Source organism: Malaclemys terrapin, chromosome 21 (genome assembly GCF_027887155.1).
Source record: "Malaclemys terrapin pileata isolate rMalTer1 chromosome 21, rMalTer1.hap1, whole genome shotgun sequence".
NCBI lineage: Eukaryota > Metazoa > Chordata > Testudines > Emydidae > Malaclemys > Malaclemys terrapin.
Window position 1 is genome coordinate 21,570,593 of NC_071525.1, and position 23,435 is coordinate 21,594,027.

Genomic DNA, 23,435 nt, shown 5'->3' on the forward strand with positions numbered 1-23,435 from the left:
TTTGGGCATAAGCTTTCGTGGGCTAAAACCCACTTCATCAGATGCATAGGGTGGAAAATACAGAGGTATAAATACATAGCACATGAAAAGATGGGAGTTGCCTTACCAAGTGTGGGGTCAGTGCTAACAAGCCAATTCAATTAAGGTGGAAGTGTGCTATTCTCAACAGTTGACATTCTCTTACTTATTTCAAAAATGCTAAACCTACAACAAGGTGGTGACCCTAAAGGTCTGTCACTGCCTTGAAAGTTAGCTTCAGACACAAGATTCTGGCTGATGCATCTTTACCAATGTCACACTAGGCCATTCCTTTCTGCTTTCAGAAAGGGTGGCTGGCAGGATATGGTCAAATCATTCATCAATACATGTAATGCATGCTACATTATTATTCTTTATCCTTCATTCTAAATTATACAAAATACAAACATAAAATCCTACTACTACATGAGATCTGGGCTGGGAGAGGGAGGATTCTGGTCTTGTTGCAGAGGGACATGATGGAGCTCCCGTGGGGTGCAGAGTCTATGGCTGATGCTGTAGGCGTTGCTCCCCAGCATAACTAATGTGTTCAGGTACAGACACGTCTTGCAGCTGCAGCGGCTCCCCCAGACCTGCTCGCTGGGCCAAGCTCCCCTGGCTGCTAAAGGAGCTGGGAACTGGCCAGTCTGAGATGCCAACATGGGATGAGCACAGACTGGGAACCCCGATGCCCATGTATTCATACAAGGCTTTGGTGGCTGCAGAGCTCTTTACCATCATGTGCTTTGCAGTAGGGTCGAGAAGCCTGGCTGGGTGGAGACAGGGCAGTCCCTGCCCCAGACTGCTCAGAGTCAACATGAGAATGCTCACTCTAAAAACTGTCCCAGCACCATTGGCTCCAGCATAGCAGAGTCTGTATCTTCAGCTTGGTAGCACGCCATGGCCTATGGTCACTGCTGCTGTGTTGTGCTGGCTGGGGATGGGCATGCTAGTCCCACTGCCCCCTGCTGGATGGGACTGGGTTGCTGGAGTGTGGGAGGATGTGTAATAGGGTGCGAGCCTAGTTGAGCTTTGCATTGTTGCACAGAGGCCCAAGTCTGGCCCCCGTGCCGTACAGGGGTACTGCAGCGAGGCAGCGTGGAATCATTCTGCGTGGTCAGAGCTGCTGCTGCACTCTGGTGCAGGGCATGGCCATGTCTGGATGTTTCTGAACGCTGAGTTCCTGTGGTTTAACCTGCCGCACCTAGAGTGGCTGGGCCCTTACTGGCTTGGTCTCTGAGCTGAGAGGAGCCGTGTTCTCCAAGGGGTAGTTCTTTTGGCAGCTGATTCCCAAGCTCTCCATGCAAGGGCCCTGCAGTTGGAGCTGGTGGTTTGGTGTCTGTTAGTGCTTGGGCCCTTGGCCCCGGTTGCCAGCATGGAGCCCAGACAGACAGATGAACCCTGGAGGGTAGATCCCAGTTGCTCCCAATCGAATGTGCAGCAGGGCAGGATGTTACATCCTCGGCATTTTGTAACCAGCCTGGGGCTGTTGCAACACCCCTCATCCTTTCTTGAAAGGGGCTGGTGGGGGGTGGGAACCACAGATGAAAGGGTCTCTCTGTGCAGGAGCCAGTTCTAGTGTCCCTGGGGGAGGGAGGGATGGGAATCTGGGCTGGGTGCAATGCACAGGGTGTGCAGTGTCCTCACTGGTGTCCCTGATTAGGATGATCCTGAGCAGAGGGGCCCTGTCCCAGCCTTTTGGAGCAGGGCACGCACTGTCCCCAGCCACTCTCACAGCATGACTGAGTAGCCATGGTCTGTGTCCCCCTCTGGGGTGCTGTGCACTGACGTTTCCCCTCTATGGTGGCTCTGCTCCCGGGTGGAGAGGATCTGTCTTTGGCTCGAGCTCTGTCTGTGGCGCTGGCCGTTCCAGCACAGCTTGGAGAGCTCCCTGCGGAATTTGATGCCAGCGAAGGCATAGACCAGGGGGTTGAGGCAGCAGTGCAGCAGGCCCAGCCCCTCGGTCACCAGCAGCCCGAAGTCCAACACCCGCTCCAGGGCGCAGTGGCGGCCAATGTAGCCCAGACGCTGCAGACAGTCCAGCAGCAGGAAGACGTAGAAGGGGGCCCAGCAAAGCACGAAGACTGCCAGCAGCAGCAACACCAGCCGCAGCGAGCGGGGCCTGGCCGGCAGCTGTGCCCGATGCAGTGTGCAGAAAATGCGGCCATAACAGAAGAGCATCACCAGCAGTGGCAACAGGAAGCCTAGGAAGAAGGAGGTGAGGTGCAGCACCACCCGCCAGGCCTGGGCCTCATGGGCTTTGAAGCCCCGGTGGCAGATGGAGGCCTGGCCCTGGGGCTGGAAGGGCACGGTGCGGAAGTGCAGCTCCGGGACAGAGAGGGCCAGGCAGATGGCCCAGAGGAGGGCGCAGGCCAGGTGCAGGTGCAGGGCTCGCAGGCGCCGGTACAGCTGCACGGCGTGCACGATGGCCAGATACCGGTCGATGCTAATGCCAGCGAGAAGCAGGATGCTGCTGTAGCTGTTTACTGCTGACAGCGCCCCCACCAATTTGCAGAGCACCTCCCCAAACACCCAGCCATGGGCAAACTGCGTAGCCCAGAAGGGCAGCCCTAGCACCAGCAGTATGTCAGCCAGCGCCAGCTGGAAGAGATACCGGTCAGCGAGGTGCCAGGGGCATCGTCGCCGCCCCAGCACCACCAGCACCAGCCCATTCCCTGCCAGACCCACCACAAAGACCAGGGTGAAGACTGGGGGGACGAAGTACCGTCCAAACTCGCCGACCGCATCCAGCCTGCAGGGGGCAGTGTCCTCGCTGATGTTAGGATAGTTGCCGTAGTCCTGGGAGGGAGAGAGAGAGAGGAGGGCTTAGCGGGGATGCCAGAGAGAGACGCCAGTTTACATGCCATCCATAGCCTTTGTGACTGTGCTGGGCAGGGGCACCTGTGCTGACATCAGCATAACCCGGAATGGGGAATTAGAGGGGAATGACAGACATACCAGTGACAACACCTGCCAAACCTTGCTGAGCCATGTGGGGTGGGGCTCTCTGTGGAGAGTTGGCTGAATACTAATGATTTGGACCTGGTTGTGGCAAGGGGGCAGCTGGCAGCATTAGCAATCAAACATCATGATAGTCTCCTTGTTCCCTTGGCCTCCCCCATCTGTTACCTCAGTATTTGGGGGCAGGGACTCTTGTACAGCCCCCAGCACAATGAGGCTCCAGGCCCTGCATGGGCCCTGTCGGGGCCACACCCACAGAAATGGAAATAGATGATGGGTAGAAGTTTCAGACATTTCAGTTCCTTAGCCTCTTAAATCCCATTTTCAAGAGATGTGAGGATTTAGACCCTTGAAAATGGCACTTCAGTTCCTAAATCACTCAGGTGTTGGTGAAAGTTTTACCTATGGGTCATATGCTGCTGGTATTATGGTAGGGCCCCTATAGGATGCATCTGCCCTTTGTTCCTACTGCTTTGAATGTGAAAACTCGGTGTGTTTCAGTTATTGTCCTGTTTAAAACATCTCTGGAGCTTTGCACAGTCATTTTGGCTTCGCAGTGCACATCTGTTGCCTTCTCATTCTGGCTGTAAGTGATGGGCCATAAATCATAGAATATCAGGGTTGGAAGGGACCTCAGGAGGTCATCTAGTCCAACCCCCTGCTCAAAGCAGGACCAATCCCCAACTAAATCATCCCAGCCAGGGCTTTGTCAAGCCTGACCTTAAAAACCTCTAAGGAAGGAGATTCCACCACCTCCCTAGGTAACCCATTCCAGTGCTTCACCACCCTCCGAGTGAAAAAGTTTTTCCTAATATCCAACCTAACCCCCCCTCACACTGCAACTTGAGACCATTACTCCTTGTTCTGTCATCTGCTACCATTGAGAACAGTCTAGATCCACCCTCTTTAGAACCCCCTTTCAGGTAGTTGAAAGCAGCTATCAAATCCCCCCCTCATTCTTCTCTTCTGCAGACTAAACAATCCCAGTTCCCTCAGCCTCTCCTCATAAGTCATGTGCTCCAGCTCCCTAATCATTTTTGTTGCCCTCTGCTGGACTCTTTCCAATTTTTCCACATCCTCCTTGTAGTGTGGGGCCCAAAACGGGACACAGTACTCCAGATGAGGCCTCACCAATGTCGAATAGAGGGGAACGATCACGTCCCTCGATCTGCTGGCAATGCCCCTACTTATACAGCCCAAAATGCCATTAGCCTTCTTGGCAACAAGGGCACACTGTCGACTCATATCCAGCTTCTCATCCACTGTAACCTCTAGGTCCTTTTCTGCAGAACTGCTTCCTAGTCATTCAGTCCCTAGTCTGTAACAGTGCATGGGATTCTTCTGTCCTAAGTGCAGGACTCTGCACTTGTCCTTGTTGAACCTCATCAGGTTTCTTTTGGCCCAATCCTCTAATTTGTCTAGGTCCCTCTGTATCCGATCCCTACCCTCCAAGGCCCCAAGGCCGTCTTTATCAGCTTCAAATGAGTAATGATCAGTCTCATTCACTACGCAGCAGGAACGCACCTTCACTTACTATTAAACACATTAGGGTCAGGTTTGAAGAATGTAACCTGGAAGCCAGCCCCCGAACTCCCGGTTAGCCCAATTAGCATTCCCCAAAGGTTAAATATCACACTGGGGAAATGTGTCTAATACAAGGCCCCCCCAGTCAGAGTCTGGCCTCCGTGGCCATGGACCCCACGACACCGTCTGACTTCCTAGGTGAATGGCCATTACTAATGCCCTTAACCCTCCTGGTTCAGAAATGATACATTGGGATTCCAGCATTCTTTCTACCAGTGACCCTGTACAATTTAGACCAATGAATAACAGTGTCACCCCTGCCCTCTGACCTGGGATGCCCTTTACACTCCAGCCTGCAAGTCACTCCCAGCTATGTCTGAGCATGCTGCAGCCAGCCAGCCACCCCTGGGCTCTCACCAGCCTTGGTTATAGAACCAGATCCCAACTCATTCCCAGATTTTCCTCTAGAAATCCAGCCCTCTCCTGGACAATGCAAGTATGTTAAGTCTGTTATTTCTTTAAGATAATCATATGCCAGCATATTATTTCAGAGTTCTTCAGACACTTCCATTTACAGCCACAGGCTTAGATAAAACAGTAAAAGAAATTTATTAACTATAAAGAGAGATTTTAAGTGAATACAAGTCATGAGGCATAAAAGTCAGAAATGGTTACAAGAAAAATAAAGATAAAATGCAACTGGTGCCTCATGTAACAAACTATGTCAAATTCAAAGCAAAGTTTTTCTCACCACGTGTCCTCAACACTCTTACTGACCAAACTTCTTAGACCAGGACTCCTTCTTCTGTTTAATGGCTTTTTCCTTTGTCCCTTGTGCAATGAATCAATGGACAGAGAGAGGGAGGAGGAGGTGTTTTGTGGTGTTTGTCCACCCTTTTAGAGTGTCAGCCCCCCTCTTGGAAAACATTTCCAGATGAGATTCAGAAGAGCATGCCCTTATGTAAGGATGTTCTCTGCTGGTTTTCCCCCCTGTTTGAACTCTCTTTGTCTCCCTTTGTGCTTGATGACTCTGTTTACTGCTTATATGCAAATTAAGCACAGCACACATTCCTTTGTTTGAGATAAACCTCAGTTTGGAACACATGTTAATAACATCATACAGGGAAATCATATAACTTCACATCCAAGTTGCCACATACATTTTATCAGGACAATAGTGACCAGAAAATTATGAGTTTTCAGATGATATCTTACAAGCCATACCTTGTACAAATATTATTACAATAGTGTATAGGGTATGGGCGCGGGGTACTTTCTGTCACAGACCCACAGCCTGTAACAAATTTATAGACAGTAAATTGAGCTCTGGAAGACACTTACCTCGTAATAATCGCCTGTGGTGCTGATCATGTTTCCAATGGACTTGATTCTGCTGCTGCCTAGACCCTCCCTGATCATGCACTGAAACTAAAGGTGAGACCTGTAGCAAAAAGCAGAACTGTCCAGCAAGTAATCTTGTAGCTAATAGAAAAGCTTCCGGTGATGAAAGAACTGTTTGTGTCAGGGAAAGAAACTACAGATAGGCAGAACCATGAGGCTGGGTACAGACTAGTAGAGCCCCGCTATTGCAAAGATTTTAGAGAATGCCTTCTGTCCCCCACAACTTTCACCAGCATCTGTGTGTCTGGTAAATGATTAAATCTCTGGTCTATGTGGGTGAGGTTGATTCCCAGAGTCCTGGCTGCCCCATGACTGTTCTAATGAAGGAATCTGTTTTTCCACCAAACTGGAAGTAGGATGTCTGCTTGGGGAATAAGATTTTTGGAGGAAGGGGTGGGGGACAGGAAAGCTTTAATTTGCAAGGCTGTACTAGGTGGAGGGGAGGAAAGATTTGATCTGGGGCATCTGTGCCTGAGGTGGCATGTGTTGAACAACAGGCCATAACCTGTTCTCCCCAAGAAGCAGCCCCTTGTGCAGTTTGATGCACTCTGGGAACCCTGCTGCTCTGGTGGCAATGGGAACTGCAGCTGTGATTCCCGATGACGTGCGTCTCTAATGTGCTGCCAGCAGTTGTTTGTTTTCTTGTCTGAATGGGGCAGACGCCTCCATTGCAGGGCTATGGAGCTAGAGGCATGGGCCACATCGCTGTCCTTAGTGCACATGAGGAAAGACTGGACCTTACTGATGTTCATTCAATAGCAAGGGAGCAGGTCCCAAAATGGGATTTGCAGCATGCTGCCACTGGAGGTCTCTAGCGGGAATTCCTGAGCCATCAGTATAATATCACTCACCATTGACTGAACTGGCTTGGCTTTGCCTCAGGCCTGGTCTACACTACAAGTTTAGGTCGAATTTAGCAGCATTAAATCGAATTAAGCCTGGACACATCCACACGACAAAGCCCTTTTTTTCGACTTAAAGGGCCCTTTAAACCGGTTTCTTTAGTCCACCCCCAACGAGGAGATTAGCGCTGAAATCGGCCTTTGCGGGTCGGATTTGGGGTAGTGTGGACGGAATTCGACGTTATTGGCCTCCGGGAGCTATCCCACAGTGCTTCATTGTGACCGCTCTGGACAGCACTCTCAACTCAGATGCACTGACCAGGTAGACAGGAAAAGCCCCGCGAACTTTTGAATTTCATTTCCTATTTGCCCAGCATGGAGAGCACAGGTGACCACGCAGAGCTCATCAGCACAGGTAACCATGATGGAGTCCCAGGATTGCAAAAGAACTCCAGCATGGACCGAACGGGAGGTATGGGATCTGCTCGCCATATGGGGAGATGAATCAGTGCTAGCTGAACTCCGTAGCAATAAATGAAATGGCAAAATATTAGAAAAAGTCTCAAAGGCCATGAAGGACAGAGGCCATAACAGAGACGCACAGCAGTGCTGCGTGACAAGTAAGGAGCTAAGGCAAGCCTACCACAAAGCCAGAGAGGCAAACGGAAGGTCCGGGGTAGAGCCGCAGACATGCCGCTTCTACGCGGAGCTGCATGCCATGCAAGAGGTGCAGCCACCACTACCCCAACCGTGTGCTTTGACTCCGTCAATGGAGAATCACGCAACAGAGAAGCAGGTTCGGGGTACGAGGAAGATGATGATGAAGACAATGAAGATAGCTCACAGCAAGGAAGCGGAGAAACCACTTTCCCCAACAGCCAGGATATGTTTATCACCCTGGACCTGGAACCAGTAACCCCCGAACTCACCCAAGGCGTGCTCCCAGACCCTGAGGGCACACAAGGGACCTCTGGTGAGTGTACCTTTGTAAATATTACACATGGTTTAAAAGCAAGTGTGTTTAATGATTAATTTGCCCTGACAATCGCGGCCAGTACAGCTACTGGAAAAGTCTGTTAACGTGTATGGGGATGGAGCGGAAGTCCTCCAGGGACATCTCCAGAAAGCTCTCCTTCATGTACTCCCAAAGCTTTTGCAAAAGGTTTCTGGGGAGGGCTGGCATGCAGACAACATCCATTCCTTATCTATCTTTGTTATCCTCAGGAGAGTGATATCATTCACGGTCACCTGGTTGAAATGGGGTGATTTTATTAAGGGGACATTCAGAGGTGCCCATTCCTGCTCGGCTGAACATAAATGTTCCCCGCTGTTAGCCATGCGGTGTGGGGGAGGGGTGAAGTGATCATCCCAGAGAAATGGGGGTGGGGGTAGTTGAGTTTGTGCTGCATGTTAACCCGGAAACCACAGCCCCTCCTTTTACATTGCAAACCCATTTTAAATGGCCAACCCAACGGGTGCTTGGTATGGGAAATGAGGGCGCTGCTGTTTGAAACCATTCCCACATGTTATGAAGGTTAAAAAAGCCAAAAGACTGTGGCTTACCGTGGCTGCCTGCAAGCCGAATTCTGTTGCCTGACACTGCGTGAGTGATCTCTCACACCAAACCGGCAGGCCCTCAATATAAGAGGAAAAATGCGACCTTGTAACGAAAGCACATGTGCTGTGTAATGTGAACAGCAAAATTTAACATGAAAGAGTGTACCCATTGTTCTCTAAAATATGTCTTTTTTTAACCACCTCTCCCTTCTCCTCCACCAGCTGCAAATGTTTCTCCTTCGCAGAGGCTAGTAAAGATTAGAAGGAGAAAACGGCGGACTTGGGATGATATGTTCTCGGAGCTCCAGATGTCTTCCCATGCTGACAGAGCACAGCAGAATGCGTGGAGGCAGTCAATGTCAGAGTGCAAAAAAGCACAATATGAATGAGAGGAGAGGTGGAGGGCTGAATTGTGGGCTGAAGAGAGCAAGTGGCGGGCTGAAGAGGATAGGTGGCGTCAGCTTGCTGACAGAAGGCAAGAGTCGATGCTCCGGCTGCTGGAGCATCAAACTGATATGCTCCAGCGTATGGTTGAGCTGCAGGAAAGGCAGCAGGAGCAGAGACCGCCGCTACAGCCCCTGTGTAACCAACAGCCCTCCTCCCCAAGTTCCATAGCCTCCTCACCCAGACGCCCAAGAACACAGTGGGGGGGCCTCTGGCCACCCAGTCACTCCACCCCAGATGATTGCCCGAGCATCAGAAGGCTGGCCTTCAATAAGTGTTAAAGTTTTAAACTGCAGTGTGTCCTTTTCCTTCCCTCCTCCCCCACCCCTCCCAGGCTACCTTGGCAGTTATCCCCTCTAGTTGTGTGATGAATTAATAAAGAATGCATGAATGTGAAATAACAATGACTTTATTGCCTCTGCAAGCGGTGCTCGAAGGGGGGAGGGGAGGGTGGTTAGCTTACAGGGATGTAGAGTGAACTGGTGGGAGGGTTCATCAAGGAGAAACAAACAGAAGTTTCACACCGTAGTCTGGCCAGTCACAAAACTGGTTTTCAAAGCTTCTTTGATGTGCACCACGTCCTGCTGTACTCTTCTAACTGTCCTGGTGTCCGGCTGCGTGTAATCAGCGGCCAGGTGATTTGCCTCATCCTCCCACCCCGCCATAAATATCTCCCCCTTACTCTCACAGATATTGTGGAACGCACAGCAAGCAGCAATAACAATTGGAATATTGGTTTCGCTGAGGTCTATCCGAGTCAGTAAACTGCGTCAGTGCACTTTTAAACATCCAAATGCACATTCTACCACCATTCGGCACTTGCTCAGCCTATAGTTGAACAGGTCCTGACTACTGTCCAGGCTGCCTGTGTATGGCTTCATGAGCCATGGCATTAAGGGGTAGGCTGGGTCCCCAAGGATCACGCTAGGCATTTCAGCATCCCCAACGGTTATTTTCTGGTCCAGGAAGAAAGTCCCTTCCTCCAGCTTTTGAAACAGACCAGAGTTCCTGAAGACGCGAGCATCATGTACCTTTCCTGGCCATCCCACGTTGATGTTAGTGAAACGTCCCTTGTGATCCACCAGGGCTTGCAGCAGCATTGAAAAGTACCCCTTGCGGTTTATGTACTCGGTGGTTTGGTGCTCCGGTGCCAAGATAGGGATATGGGTTCCATCTATCGCCTCACAACAGTTTGGGAATCCCATTGCAGCAAAGCCATCCACTATGACCTGCACGTTTCCCAGAGTCACTACCCTTGATATCAGCAGGTCTTTGATTGCGTTGGCTACTTAGATCACAGCAGCCCCCACAGTAGATTTGCCCACTCCAAATTGATTCCCGACTGACTGATAGCTGTCTGGCGTTGCAAGCTTCCACAGGCTATCGCCACTCGCTTCTCAACTGTGAGGGCTGCTCTCATCCTGGTATTCTGGCGCTTCAGGGCAGGGGAAAGCAAGTCACAAAGTTCCATGAAAGTGCCCTTACACATGCGAAAGTTTCGCAGCCACTGGGAATCGTCCCACACCTGCAACACCTTGCGGTCCCACCAGTCTGTGCTTGTTTCCTGGGCCCAGAATCAGCGTTCCACGCCATGAACCTCCCCCAGTAACACCATGATTTGCACATTGCTGGGGCCTGTACTTTGTGAGAGGTCTATGTCCATGTCAATTTCCTCATCACTCTCGTCGCCATGCTGCAATCGCCTCCTCGCCTGGTTTTGCTTTGGCATGTTCTGGCTCTGCATATACTCCAGGACAATGTGCGTGGTGTTCATAGTGCTTCAAATTGCCGCGGTGATCTGAGCAGGCTCCATTATCCTAGTGCTATGGCATCTGGGCTGAAAAAAGGCACGAAACTATTGTCTGACAGAGGGAGGGAGGGGCAAGTGACAACATGGCTTACAGGGAATTAAAATCAACAAAGGTGGCTGTGAATCAGGGAGAAACACAAACAACTGTCACACAGAATGGCCCCCCCAAAGATTGAACTCAAAACCCTGGGTTTAGCAGGCCGTTGATTTCATGGAGGAAGGGGGAAGCAAATGAATACAGAACAAATCTGGTCCATCTATTTTTTACATCTTAAGCTGGTAGCAGACGATGCAGCATGACTGATAGCCATCGGCATCTTCTGGGTGCTTGGCAGAAGATGCTGTATTACGATTGCTAGCCATCATCGTCAAGATGGTTCAATAGGACTGCCGGCAGGACTGAGTCTCCAGGAGACAAAACGTGTCTGTCCAGGTGCCTCTGACCAAACTCAGTGAGGAATATGACAATAATGGATACCAATTGTAATACACCATCTACTGCCAAAAGGCAAGGAGCTGCTGCTGTATAGCAATGCAGCCCCACATCTGCAAGCACCCAGATAGCTGATGCAGGCTACCAGTCATACTGCACCATCTACTGCCAAAAGGCAATTAGCTGCTGCTGTGTAGCAATGCAGCCCCATGTCTGCCGGCACCCAGATGACATATGGTGACGCTGAGCTGAGCTGAGTGGGCTCCATGCTTGCCATGGTATGTCATCTGCACAGGTAACCCAGGTAAAAAGACGTGAATCAATTGTTGCCATTGCTCTGATGGAGGGGGAGGGGCCTGACGACATGTACCCAGAACCCCCTGTGACACTGTTTTTGCATCCTCAGGCATGGGGATCTCAACCCAGAATTCCAATGGGCGGCGGAGACTGCGGGAACTGTGGGATAGCTACCCGCAGTGCAACGCTCCGGAAGTCGACGCTAGCCTCGGTACTGTGGACGCGGTCAGCCGACTTAATGCACTTAGAGCATTTTATGTGGGGACACACACAATCGACTGTATAAAACTGATTTCTATAAAACCGGCTTCTATAAATTTGATCTAATTTCGTAGTGTAGACATACCCTCAGTGTGTGTCAGTATAATTGTCCAAAATGCCAACTTAAACACCGAGCAGCACTGATTCCGAAACTGTGGTGTGCTTTTGTTTTACAAGCAATCAGCCCTGAGTGCACCCTCCTTATCAGCATGTCCCATGGAAGGCACATCATCCTTGCTGTACACAGCTCCACTTTCCTCCCTGTGGGCTAATGCAGTGCTAGGCTGGGTAGATCTAGGACTGGATCAATTTGGGATTTAACAATTTGGGTTATGGAAGTACCTCAAGGGTCCCAGTACCAATTGAAGACCCCCTACTGCACTGGGCACCACATAGATGCTGAGATTGGAGGGAGGAAGGGGAAATTGCACTGGGTGTTGCACAAACCCCAGGTGAGATTCAGCCCACACTGTGCCAGGCACTGTACAAACAGTGAGACTGAGGAGGAGGGCATTGCAGATTGCTGTGCAGGCTCCAGGACAGACCGGGGTCCCGTTGTGCTGGGTGCTGCACAGACACAGAGTGAGACAGTCCCTGCCCCAAAGAGCTTGCAAAGGTTTGTGCATGTGAATATTGTTACTTGTATGCATTGCTGGGTTTGACGGGAAAGACCACTGGGGACGCTGCTTGAGCATCATAGTGGGCGAGTTAGGTTCAGTAGGAAGAGCCCATTAGGGATGTGTTGGGTTCAGCAAGAAGGCCCCCTTGGGGATGCTGCTGGCGAGTTGTTGGGAATGTGCTGGGATTGGTGGGAAGTCCCCATTGGGGATGCTGCTCATGTGACATCTAGGACGTGTTGGGATCAGTGGAAAGGCTCCACTGGGGATGCTGCTCATGTGACATCGAGGACATGTTGGGATCTGTGGAAAGGCCCTGTTTGGAACGTGGTAGGTTGAGTGGGAAGAGCCGCATCGCGGGTGGCAGGCTGGGAATGAATGGCCCATTGAGGATGCTTCTCACACATGAGGCAGTTGCAGTGAGTTTGTCAGGATGGATTCCTTTGGGGATGCTGCTCATGTACATACGTCTTTTCCAGGTTGGCTCTTATGTTAGGGGAACTCAGTAGGAGTTAGGACGAGGCACCAGCCTGAGGATTTCCATGCCCTGTGTAGCCTGCTGAGCCATCGCAGGCTTCCCATAGTGTCCAGGTGCTGCGCATGTCCCAGGGGGACAGTGAGCTGCTGGCTGCATCCAGGTCCCTGGCCTGTAGGTGAAATCCCGGCCCCTAGTCTAGGTGGAATGTGGGATGTCACCTCTCTGCCCTGCACTCGCTTTCCCCTGAAGCTGATATAGCGGCTTTTCTCTCTCTTTGCTGCTGTTTCCCCCCCCACTAGTTCCTGTTTCAGAAGTTACCCCTGAAGAGAAGGTGGAGTGATAATCCACTCCTCTCCCTTCCCCCCACTCCAGGCTCGGTCCTTTGTCAACAGGTTTAAACCGGAAATGTTTGTGCTAATATGGTCACAGTGTGACCGTCACACTGGTCTCTTGGGGAAACGTGAGGCACATGGGCGGGGTGTTAACTATAGAACAGCTAGTTGTGGCTAACGTGGTCAGGTAGTTAGCTCATGCATGCTAGCAAGAGCCCTGTTACATCAGTTTTCAGGATGCTTCCCAGGGCAAATGTCGCTTGTGAACGGTTTAGCGATAGTGTGCTGGAGCATGTTTGAGCCTTGTTGGCTTCACTTGTCATTTTCTGCCACCGTCCTGCCCACCAGGGAAAGTACAAAGCTGTCAGGAGCCTACTGTCTGTGCCTGCAGCGGCATGAGCTCAGGGGCTGGGCTGCTGTTGGTCCCCAAACCACACTCCAGGGGAGGTGGGCGTGGATCATGTGGTTAATGTTACCGAGGCAGCGCTAACCTTTGTGGTGGGGAAGAGGGTGCCCACACTCCTCCCTGTCTCATCAGCTTGGCCCCCCAGCTGGCTGTGCTGCCACCCTCCTATGAAGTCACAAACTGGTCACCCAGAGGGACTGTCAAAAGCTCAGGGGAGCATGTCATATGGATCCCTCCCCCTTCCCCCAACCTGTCTCAGTGTTCTGTGCCCCATGGACCCTGCTTCCCACCTGACACTTGTCTTTGGGTCCTGTGCCTTGCAGACCTTGCTCTCACCCATACCCACCTCTGGGTCCTGTGCCCTACAGACCCTTCTCACCCCACCTTGTCTCACTGCCCATGGACCCCTGTCTGCCCCACAGACCCTGCCGTTGGCTCCAGCATGCCCTGCTCAGCCAGGCTGCCTATGGTTTATTTTGACATTTTTAATGAATCTGTTAAAACGTCAATTAAAAACCTGAAACAAACCATAAAGTTCCTGCCGTTACCTACCAAAACTGCTGCTGTCCTGATGGGCTCCTCCCCCTGGGGCTGTCTGTGGTTTTGAGTCTCAAGGCAGTCCTGTCAGTAATGCACTTTGACATGTGCAGCACATGCCGATGTACTGTTGAAACCTCTCTGGAGCAGACAGTGGTTTCCTCTTTCTGCAGAGCACTGCAGGCGCCCAGGAGACATGATAGATAATATGGCTTGGGGACCGGCAGTGCCTGATGCAGCCCATAAGATGGTACTAAAGTAGCCCAGAAAAGGAGACCTGTCTCTGATCCCTGCCTGCCATAATGGGGTTAACACTGGGCCTAATCCTGGCTCTTGTTGACTCTCTTCAGGAGCAATTTGGGAATTGAGGAATATCTGGCCAGAGTTTGTGCTGGTTCCTGAGCAGGGGAAGAATTGGGGAGACAAACTGCAGCTCAGAATCACTGCTCCCTCTATGACTTTCTTGGCTAAAGTTGCCCCCCACTGATACCACAGCTCAGCATTGTTCCTGATAGCACTGCTGGGAGCATGGGCTGAGACAGCTCCAGGGGGCTGCCGGTGTTTTAGCCACTCTGTCACCTGGCCCTACCCAATACGGCAGGGAGGTCTGCCAGCCGAAGTAGAGGCACAAGCTCTTGTTTCTGTTCCAGCAGCACACAGAGTTGTAACATGCAGACTCCACTCTCTGCAATATCCCCTAAGTGGGAAACAGGATAACTCACTCTTTCCTGCCTGAAAGCACCTGTAGGCCATTGCTCCTTACGTTGCTCAACCAAGTTGGTTGATAAATGTGTTTTAGAAAACAAACAAACTCTGTGTCAGATTAGAATGGTTATTAATTTTTTATTGGGAATAAAATGCACAAGAAAATATAAACCTCTGTGAAAGTGCAACATACGAGTCATATGAAATAACCTTTCAAGCAGGAGCAAATGCTACAAAGCACTAGAATATAAAGTGATTGCCCCGATAGGAGAGGAGACCCCTACTGGGCTTTGGGTGGCTGTGGAGTTTCTTATGCTGCTTCACCTTCACCCCACTGCTCTCCTTACATTGCTAATGTGTCTGTGTTCATGCTGTTGCAGCATCATGCTCTCCTGGAGTGTTCCCACATCCTTGAGAGATGCAGAGTCCCTGATAGTTGCCATTCCTGGATCCTTTCCCCACAGCTGGAGAAGTTTGCACAGAATGGCAGCCCTGAGTTATCTTTGTCTGCCTATTGGGTATCCTTCCTAAGACTGGGCAAACAGCCAGTGAGAATCATCCCTGTTCACCCCAGGGGCGGGCAGGAGGGAGTCACCTGCAGGGACTCCTTTGCTCAGCACAGGCTGAAGCCTGTTTGCATTTGTTAATGAAATACAAACACAGTCTGAACCGGGAGCAAAGTCACTGTTGCCTGGGTTACAAGCTGATGCTTCTACTCTCAGTACTGCTGGGGGCCTGTGCAGAGTAACCCTGCCCCATGGGACGAGGGACAGAGAAGGGAAGGGTGCAGGGGGTGCTCTCAATAATGCTCAGTTTGGCTAGAGAACACAGATTATTCTCGCAGCAAAAAGCTTCGCTTAAGTGTTAATGCAGCAATTGCCAGGGGCGGAACAGTCTGGGGAGGCTGCGCCGAGACACCTTGATCGGGGGGGAAGGGGGTGGGGAGGGGGCTCAGGGGGGTGCACAAATGCAGACGGTGTTATGGCTCCACAGAGCTCACCCTCTCAGTTAGACAGGATGGGTCTAACACACCAAGGGTTGTTGCGCTACCAAGCAGCATGGGGATTGCCCCTTGCCATTATTTGGGTGTGCGTATTGGGGGCAGTGGGGAGTGGGAGTTGGGGGAGATGAGTGTGTTTGGGGGAGGTGTGGGGCTGTGAGGAATGTGTGTGTTTGTGGGAGGTTATGTAGGGCTGGGTGTGTGTTTGGTTGTGAATGTCTCAGCAAGGACTTGAACTGGAAGAGGAAAGTCATTGGCCGGTGGGGCAGGGCCTGTTTTTGTTCTGTTGTTTGTACGGTGCCTTGCTTGATGTGGGCCGCCTCCATGATTAGAGCTCCTAGATGCTACTGTCAGACAAATAGTGGGGCTATCGTTGTAAGCATAAGGGGTGCAGAGAGCAGGGAGGGTGTTGGAGGAGTGAACACTGGGCTGAGTCAGGGACTCTGATCCAAGTGCTGTTTTTGGCGGAGATCAGTGAGTCCCTTTGTTGTGTGCAGCCAGTATGTACCGGGGATGTTAGATTGCAGCATTGGCTTGCCCCTGCTGCAGGACCTGGCCCCATCTGTCCCTGCCAGACTAATATCCTCAGTAGAGACTTCCAGATTCTCTTGTTATGATGATCTGAAGCTCCTGACAATGCAGCCTCACTGCATTGACTGAAACGGCTCAGCACTTGGCACCTGGTAACTGATTTAGAGGAAGGGACAGACCCATGGCCTGCTCAGAAACCACGTGTACACCCTCTGGCACCTGCACCTACAATCCACAGAGATTTGGCGATCGCGCCAACCCCTCAGAAATCTGCTACTGTTTCTTCCCAGCTCATTCTGAGTCTCTCCGCTCCTGCACTCCTGCTTGTGGTGAGCTGCACAGGAGGCTGGGTAACCACAGGTGTCTGGCTGTGTCTGGCTATGATTATAGTGACTGCTTGTCTCCCATTCCCTGCCCCTTGGGGAACGTTTCACCCCTTCCCTGCCCCCTTGGAAAGGGGTTTGCCCCTTGCAGCCCCAGCTCCCCCACACCTCTTTGGGAAGGGGTTTGCCCCTTGCAGCCCCAGCTCCCCCTAGAGCCCTGAGTAGGAGGCCTCAGTGGTCTCCGACCAGGTGGAATCCCTGCGCTGGCTCGGTGTCTGTACGTGTCTGCGCAGGAACTCGTGGCTCACGCAGCCCACGTGGCCCAGCAGCTCCAGGAACTTGTTGCGGAACTTGATGCCAACAAAGGCGTAGAGCAGGGGGTTGAGGCAGCAGTGGAAGTAGCCCAGGCTGGCAGTGACAGACATGGCGATGTCCAGGCTGGCCTCCCTGGCACAGTCCCGCCCCACCACCTGCAGGTCGATCAGCGTGTTTGCCAGCAGGGCCAGGTGGTAGGGCGTCCAGCACACGAAGAAAACCACCACCACTGTCAGGATGACCCGCATGGCCTTGTGCTTGTGGAAGCCCTGGGAGCGCAGCAGAGTGTGAATAATGCAGGTGTAGCAGTACAGCATGGCTGCTAGGGGCAGGAAGAAGCCCAACATGTGGTAGCACATGCGCAGGGCCGTTTTCCAGTGCAGGGAGGTGCTGATGGAGAAGTTGTGGGAGCACAAAGTGATGTTGAGGCGATAGTCCTTCTTGACTTCCAGGTACAGGAAATCTGGCACAGTTAAGAGGACACAGATGCCCCAGACCACCAGGCAGCTGGCCACCATCAGATGCGACTTGTTCCTCTTGTACATGTGCACGGCATGGACGATGGAGAGGTACCGGTCGAAGCTGATGCACACCAGGAAGAAGATGCTGGAGTAGAAATTTATCTTGAAGATGGAGCCGACCAGCTTGCAGATGCCAGTGCTGAAGACCCAGCCGTGCACGGCCTGCACTGCCCAGAAGGGGAGTGTCACCACCAGCAGTACGTCGGCGAGCGCCAGGTTGAGGATGAACACGTCGGTCCCAGCCAGGGACCTCTTGCACTGCAGTAGCACAGCCATCACCATGCAGTTCCCGCATAGCCCCAGTGGGAATAGCAGGCTGTAGAGGACTGGCAGGAAGACCCTGTCAAAGGCCTGGATGCTCTTGGAGGTGCAGGGTGGCACAGAGCAGCAGGTGTCACTCTCGTTGTAGTAGTCAGGGGAGAAGCTGGTGTTCCCCAAAAATATGTCAGATAAATAATCTCCGCTGAAGGTAAATGCACTGTTACCCTAGACGGGAAAGGGGACATGTGAAAATCAAAGGGTTATTCTCACTCTGCACCCTTGGTTTCTCTGTTCCTGGCTGAAGGTGTCTGGAGCTGCCTACAGCAGCTCTCTACTCTGCAGCTGGTCTGCGAGGGATAGGACCCTTTAGGGCTGCAGCCTTTGGGATATTTCAGCTTATTCCCTGGGCACACTGGGCAAAAGTGAAATCTGCAGTGCTCTTGGCGTACAAGTACCACTTAACGTTATCTGTGCAACGAGGTCCAATTGATCAGACAGTGGACTGGGAGCAGGACTCCTGGGTTCTATTTCCAGCCTGCCATTGACTTCCTGCTGGACCTTGGGCAAATCATCTCCTCTTCTGTCTGCTTCTGCTTCCCCTATTGCCCTTCCCCTGCCTTGCTGTGAAGCTTGTAGGTTCTTTGGGGCAGCAACCATCTCACTCTCTGCAGTGCCTGGTTGCCCCGATCTCTGTCAAGGCCTCTAGCTGCTACCATAATATTACCCCCATCAGTGTAACAATCTTGTCAACTGTTTGAAATGGGCCATCCTGATTATCACTACAAAAGTTTTTTTCTCCTGCTGATAATAGCCCACCTTAATCGATTAGTCTCGTTAGAGTTGGTATGGCAACACCCATTTTTTCATGTTCTCATATATATATATGTATCTTCCTACTGTATTTTCCACTGCATGCAGCTGATGAAGTGGGCTTTAGCCCACGAAAGTTTACACTCAAATAAATTTGTGAGGCCTTGGCTACACTTGGGGATTCACAGTGCTGCTGCGGTAGCGCTGTGACGCGCGAGTGTCGTCGCGCTGCCAGTGCTGCGAGAGCTCTCTCCCAGCGCTGCGAGAACTCCGCCTCTCCAAGGGGAATAGCGTGCAGCGCTGCAGGCGCTGATTACACTCGTGCTTTGCAGCGCTGCACTTGCTGCGCTTGGGGGGGGCGTTTTCACACCCCTGAGCGCAGCAAGTTGCAGCGCTGGACAGCGCCAGTGTAGCCAAGATCTTAGTCTCTAAGGTGACACAAGTACTCCTGTTCTTTTTGCTGATACAGACTAACCCGGCTATCACTCTGAAACCCACTTGCAGTGTTTGGGGAATGAACTATTCGCAGAGGGATGTGTGCACTCTCCCAGGTGTGTCTCAGTGCCCAGTGAGGTGTTCAAGTTACATGCTGGATGTAATGACACAAAGCATGTTGTTATTGTGTTTATTATTTTTCCAGGGCCACACTACCCGCGGGGGGTGGGGGAACCTGCAATGTAATTCTAGCTGTGAGACTAGCATGGAAGGGGGTAATTGCCTGGGTGGGGGTTGGGAAAAGGGTTAAGGGGCTGTAAACTCAGGGGCCAGTCCTGCTCTCAGTGGGAGTTTGGCCAGTGGTGTTGCTGGGAGTTGGATGGGTTCCTTGAGACAAGGTAAAGTGACTAAAGGCAGTCAGTGTTTTTCTGATGGAATGGTTGCTGTCAAAATGCAGTTTCATTGAAATCTAAAGGTGTTGCAGGAACCTGTTGCGTTCCATGAATTATTTTTGACAGGAAAAAGTCTAAACATTGTGTTTTGACTTTTGTATTACAATATTACATAGGCATATAATATTTAATATGTTAATATCATACAAACCGTGCTGATGGTCCCAAATGGATATTTTTCATAATTTTTGTTTAATAAGAAATGTTGAAATTTCAACTTTTGGTTCAGATTCGGAATGGAAATTTTTTCAAAAAGTCAGAAGGTTCTGCGAAATGGAAATTCTGGTTGCAAAGGTGACTGAAAAACCATCCCCCTGAGAGCATCTAAACGCTGTCCACTTTAAGGTGGTTGCATTGTGCACAAGCACGCACACGCGCGCCCCAGGGGCAGTGGAAGGCATAATCTGTGCTGTTGCCTTGTGTTTGTATAAACGAGGTGGTATTTTTTTTTCTGTAGATACAAAGAGACGTTAGCACCCAGTACTCCCAGTGAGAGCAGGACAGAATTCTCCCCCATTGCCCCATCTCCTGTTGAGATCTGGGGAGAGTTCCCATCCCTGACCCTGTTGAGAGCCAGGCAGTTCTTCCTCCACTAGCTGCTCCCTTTTCCCTTGCCCCGTGGGGAACTGCTGGGTGCAGAGCACTTTGGAAAATCTGACCCCAGATGTTTGCTTTTCTCTCGGCTGGTGAGGTTGGGCAGACGCTGCCCTGGCACATGGTGTGAAAACCAGCACCTTGTGCTCTTCCCCAGGATGAACAAAGTCTGCATTGACTTTGATGGCTCAGATCCCAGCAATTTAACTTCTCAGAATGACACTTCCTCTTAAAGCCGAGTCACTGAGGGAAGCGATTGTTAATGATGGGACCAGGTCCTGGATGTGCTCTGTAGCCAAGCTCTCCTCCTTCAGGACACCGACCTTTGCGTCCCAGAACTGTACACTCCATTCCCCTCTAAATCACCCTGGGTCCGTAACACAGAGCCCTCACTTGCACATTTGGTTTCAGCGATAGAGGCAATGTCCTTATTCGCCACACCCTTCAACAAATTCCCTCTTTAACTGCAAGACCCCCGAGCCTTCAGACACCCTGGGGACCATCCCTGGGCTGGATTAACTATTACTGTCTCGACACAGCCTGATACCTGACCCGAATCAGCAGATCTCTTTACTGCGCCTCTATGGAGATGCTGCTCAGTCCTGCTCCCCCCGCCCCCGCTATGGTTTGAGTTCAGTCCTAGCTGACTCTCCTTGCTGATGGGTGTGCATGGTCACCCCAAACCCCAGGTGCTGTGTTTATAACTTCAGAGAGTTTCTCTTGGCTGATAACGAGCCCAGGTTACAGCCCCTGTCTCTTACCCAGTGTCCCGAGTGTACAAAGCATTCCCCGGGAGAATGAGCTGGAAGCAGATGGTGAGGGAATACCCTGCGTGGCAGGAATGCCGGTGCTGCCCGAGTTGGGATACACAGAGCTGTGTGTCCTTGCAGAAATGCCTGTTTTATTGCTATTAAAGAGCAATGTGCATGTCTGGGTATAATAGTCTGACGCCTATTCGCCAGGGGGACAACGTTGCGGCAGATACCCTGCAAGGTGGAGGCTGCGGGGATGGTAAAAGCCCAGGTTGTTCTGCTGGCACTGGGACTGTCACTCATTGGCATGGCTCGTGCTCCTGGTACCTGTCCAGCAGTTAATGTTTATTATCCCCCCAGTAGTGGACAATGTCAATGCGACGGGAGAGCCTTCCCTTAGTCTTTGAGTTCATGCAGCCTCTGGCATTTCAGCCTCCAGGAACTAATGCAAATACAGTGCTCCCGAAAGATGCCAGATTGAGAGCCCTGGAGTCCTCTGTTCATCTGCAACCGGCCGGTGGCAGCACACGCGCCCCTCCCAACCCGTCCTCCCATACGCTTGGCCCATGGGGATGGGGATGCTGTATCCAAAGCCCTTTAGTCCATGGTGACTCTGCCAAGGAGTGCCGGTGTGCTCGCCTGGGGCTCAGTTCCCAGCTCTGCCACAGCCTCCCTTTGTGCCCCTGGACTTATCGCTTTTCAAACGCACCTAAGTGCTATCGGAATCTGATGTCTCTGACTTTGATGAACGTCGCCCCAAGCGCAGTCCTTGCGCTGCCTCGCAGCACAGGGGCGAGTCGTACTGAAGCTGTGTCCTGTGCTTGGTTAAGGCACTTTCAGATGTTCCGAACATCTACAATTCAAACTGCCCCTAGCTAAAGTGATTTCCTCTCTAGACGGGTCGTTTTATCCACTGTGGTTGAACTTTACAGGGTTAATCTGCTTTGAGTTACAGAGAATGAGCTAAATTCATTTTTTTGAAGGATTGAGAAATTTAATTTCTCATTTCATAATTCAGAAACAGCAAAGGGATTTTCCTCAAACTTTCAAAAAGCAAAACAAAACGAAAAATCGCCCCAGATTTGAGCTAACAACAAGCATAGAAAAATTCAGCCTGAAAGGAAACTTTCTGACAAGTGTGGGGTTAGAATCTTTGCTTTTACTCACATTTATGCCTTTCACTTTAACTTCTCTGTTCAGAGACATCAGTTGGTCAAAATTAATGTTTAGACGAATGAAATTAATTAAGAACACTTTTCTTCTATATATGAATGTTAATATTTCCAACCACGCCAAGGATGCACAGTTTAAAAGGATTTCTACATTTATTCACTTTTGTAATAACCTCAGTTTGGGATATTTTCAAAATTTAATTCCAACACTTAATTGACCTGTCTGTGTAATCAAATCTTTATTAGATTAGATTATCTACTCTAGGTGCTTATATTTTGTTATTTAGCTGAAGGATAAGGATTTTAAATGTATTTTTTTCACTTTTGGAATTAGCCTTTTTGAATGAATCTTACTGATAATTTGACATAACACAACATTTCTGACATAAGTGTCTCTCCTAGTACAAGCCCCTCCATATTCCCCCTGTCTCCCCCCCATTTGTAAATAAAATAAAGATCTTCCCAATGATTTTATCAAATGTAAACTCACCAATTTATCCATGGTTGTGTATGAGGCACCTTTCTAGCATAAAGTGCTGGATATGTCAGGCTTCTGAGAGAACTGAAGTGGTCTTTGATTCTGCGTAGACTTCAAGTATCTGTGGGTTTGAAGTTTGAGTGACACAGTCTCTCTTTCTCGGAGTGGCTGGAAGGAAGCAGCACACTCATTCTCAGTGTCTCCGCTGTTCAGTGACAGATGCAGATGAGCTCAGAAGTGACCATCCAGAGAGCTGGGGTTTCTGCCCTGCTGTGTGATACATACCCTGGCAGAGATGGGCCACTGCTCCTTGTGCCATAGTGTGCCTGGGATAAGAACTGCCAGGGTGGATTGTGAGCATTGCTAAAGTGCTTTCAAGCCCCTGGGTAGGTGGTGCTGGACATAGCATTTGTAGTGCTCAGGAAGATTGCTGGATTGATGGTCAAGGAGCATGGGGGCTTTTGCTCCACCACAGAGGAATAGGATGGACATCAGCCCATGTAAATTCCAATTTCACTGGCCCAGAGATTCCAAGGGTTGGCCATCCTCAAAAGTAAAATTTACAGCTCCAAAGAGTGAGATTCAAGGCCAAAGAGTGAGATTTTCCAGGTGGTGTGTTAGTCATTGCTTAACACAGGGACTCTCCTCTTTGGTCCTTGGTGACATCCAGTAGTCCAGGTTTTTAATCCAACCAGCACTTAATAGTTTGTTTTAAAATGTACACTGCTTAATATTGCACATGCAACACTTAAATGTCCCAATTCAAACTAAAGTCTAGGGCACGTGAGAATTCTCTATGCAAAGCAAACTAGGACAGCTCCCAGCGACACAGCGTATATTTGAAAGAAGAAGTCTTGCCTGCTACCAGGACAATGAAGGGCCATGAATTTGTCCAGTGTGGTTCTAATTTTGAACTGTATTTTGCAGAACCTACAAACTTTCAATCAAGTCCTCCTCGTTTTTGGGCAAACTCATATTTTTTTTGACTGTCAAGTATTCACACACACACACACAAAAGCCCTCCTATCTCTCATGGGTGTCTAGAACACAGGTCTGTATTTCCATGGGTACCACAGTACACAAGCTTGGGAAGTGGCTTTCCAAGCTCTAAGCCACGTGGCTGAGGCCCTGGATATATTGTTGTCCATTTCAGCACCTGAGTAAAAAT

The 23,435-nt window shown here is 50.6% G+C and overlaps 2 protein-coding genes across 2 annotated transcripts; both read right to left on the reverse strand.

Annotated features, from left to right (window-relative positions):
• Window positions 1-1,749: 1,749 nt before the first annotated feature.
• On the reverse strand, window positions 1,750-5,874 carry LOC128826877 (C-X-C chemokine receptor type 3-2-like). The gene is made up of 2 exons (XM_054010396.1): window positions 5,845-5,874; window positions 1,750-2,817 (listed from the first exon to the last, which is right to left on the reverse strand). Exons 1-2 carry the CDS (start codon window positions 5,872-5,874, stop codon window positions 1,750-1,752), a joined length of 1,098 nt encoding a protein of 365 aa, XP_053866371.1.
• Window positions 5,875-14,770: 8,896 nt separating this feature from the next.
• On the reverse strand, window positions 14,771-22,344 carry CXCR3 (C-X-C motif chemokine receptor 3). Its single transcript, XM_054011024.1, has 2 exons — window positions 22,280-22,344; window positions 14,771-17,799 (listed from the first exon to the last, which is right to left on the reverse strand). The coding sequence occupies exons 1-2, from the start codon at window positions 22,289-22,291 to the stop codon at window positions 16,687-16,689; spliced, it is 1,125 nt and encodes a 374-aa protein (XP_053866999.1). The 5' UTR covers window positions 22,292-22,344; the 3' UTR covers window positions 14,771-16,686.
• Between the last annotated feature and the right edge of the window lie 1,091 nt (window positions 22,345-23,435).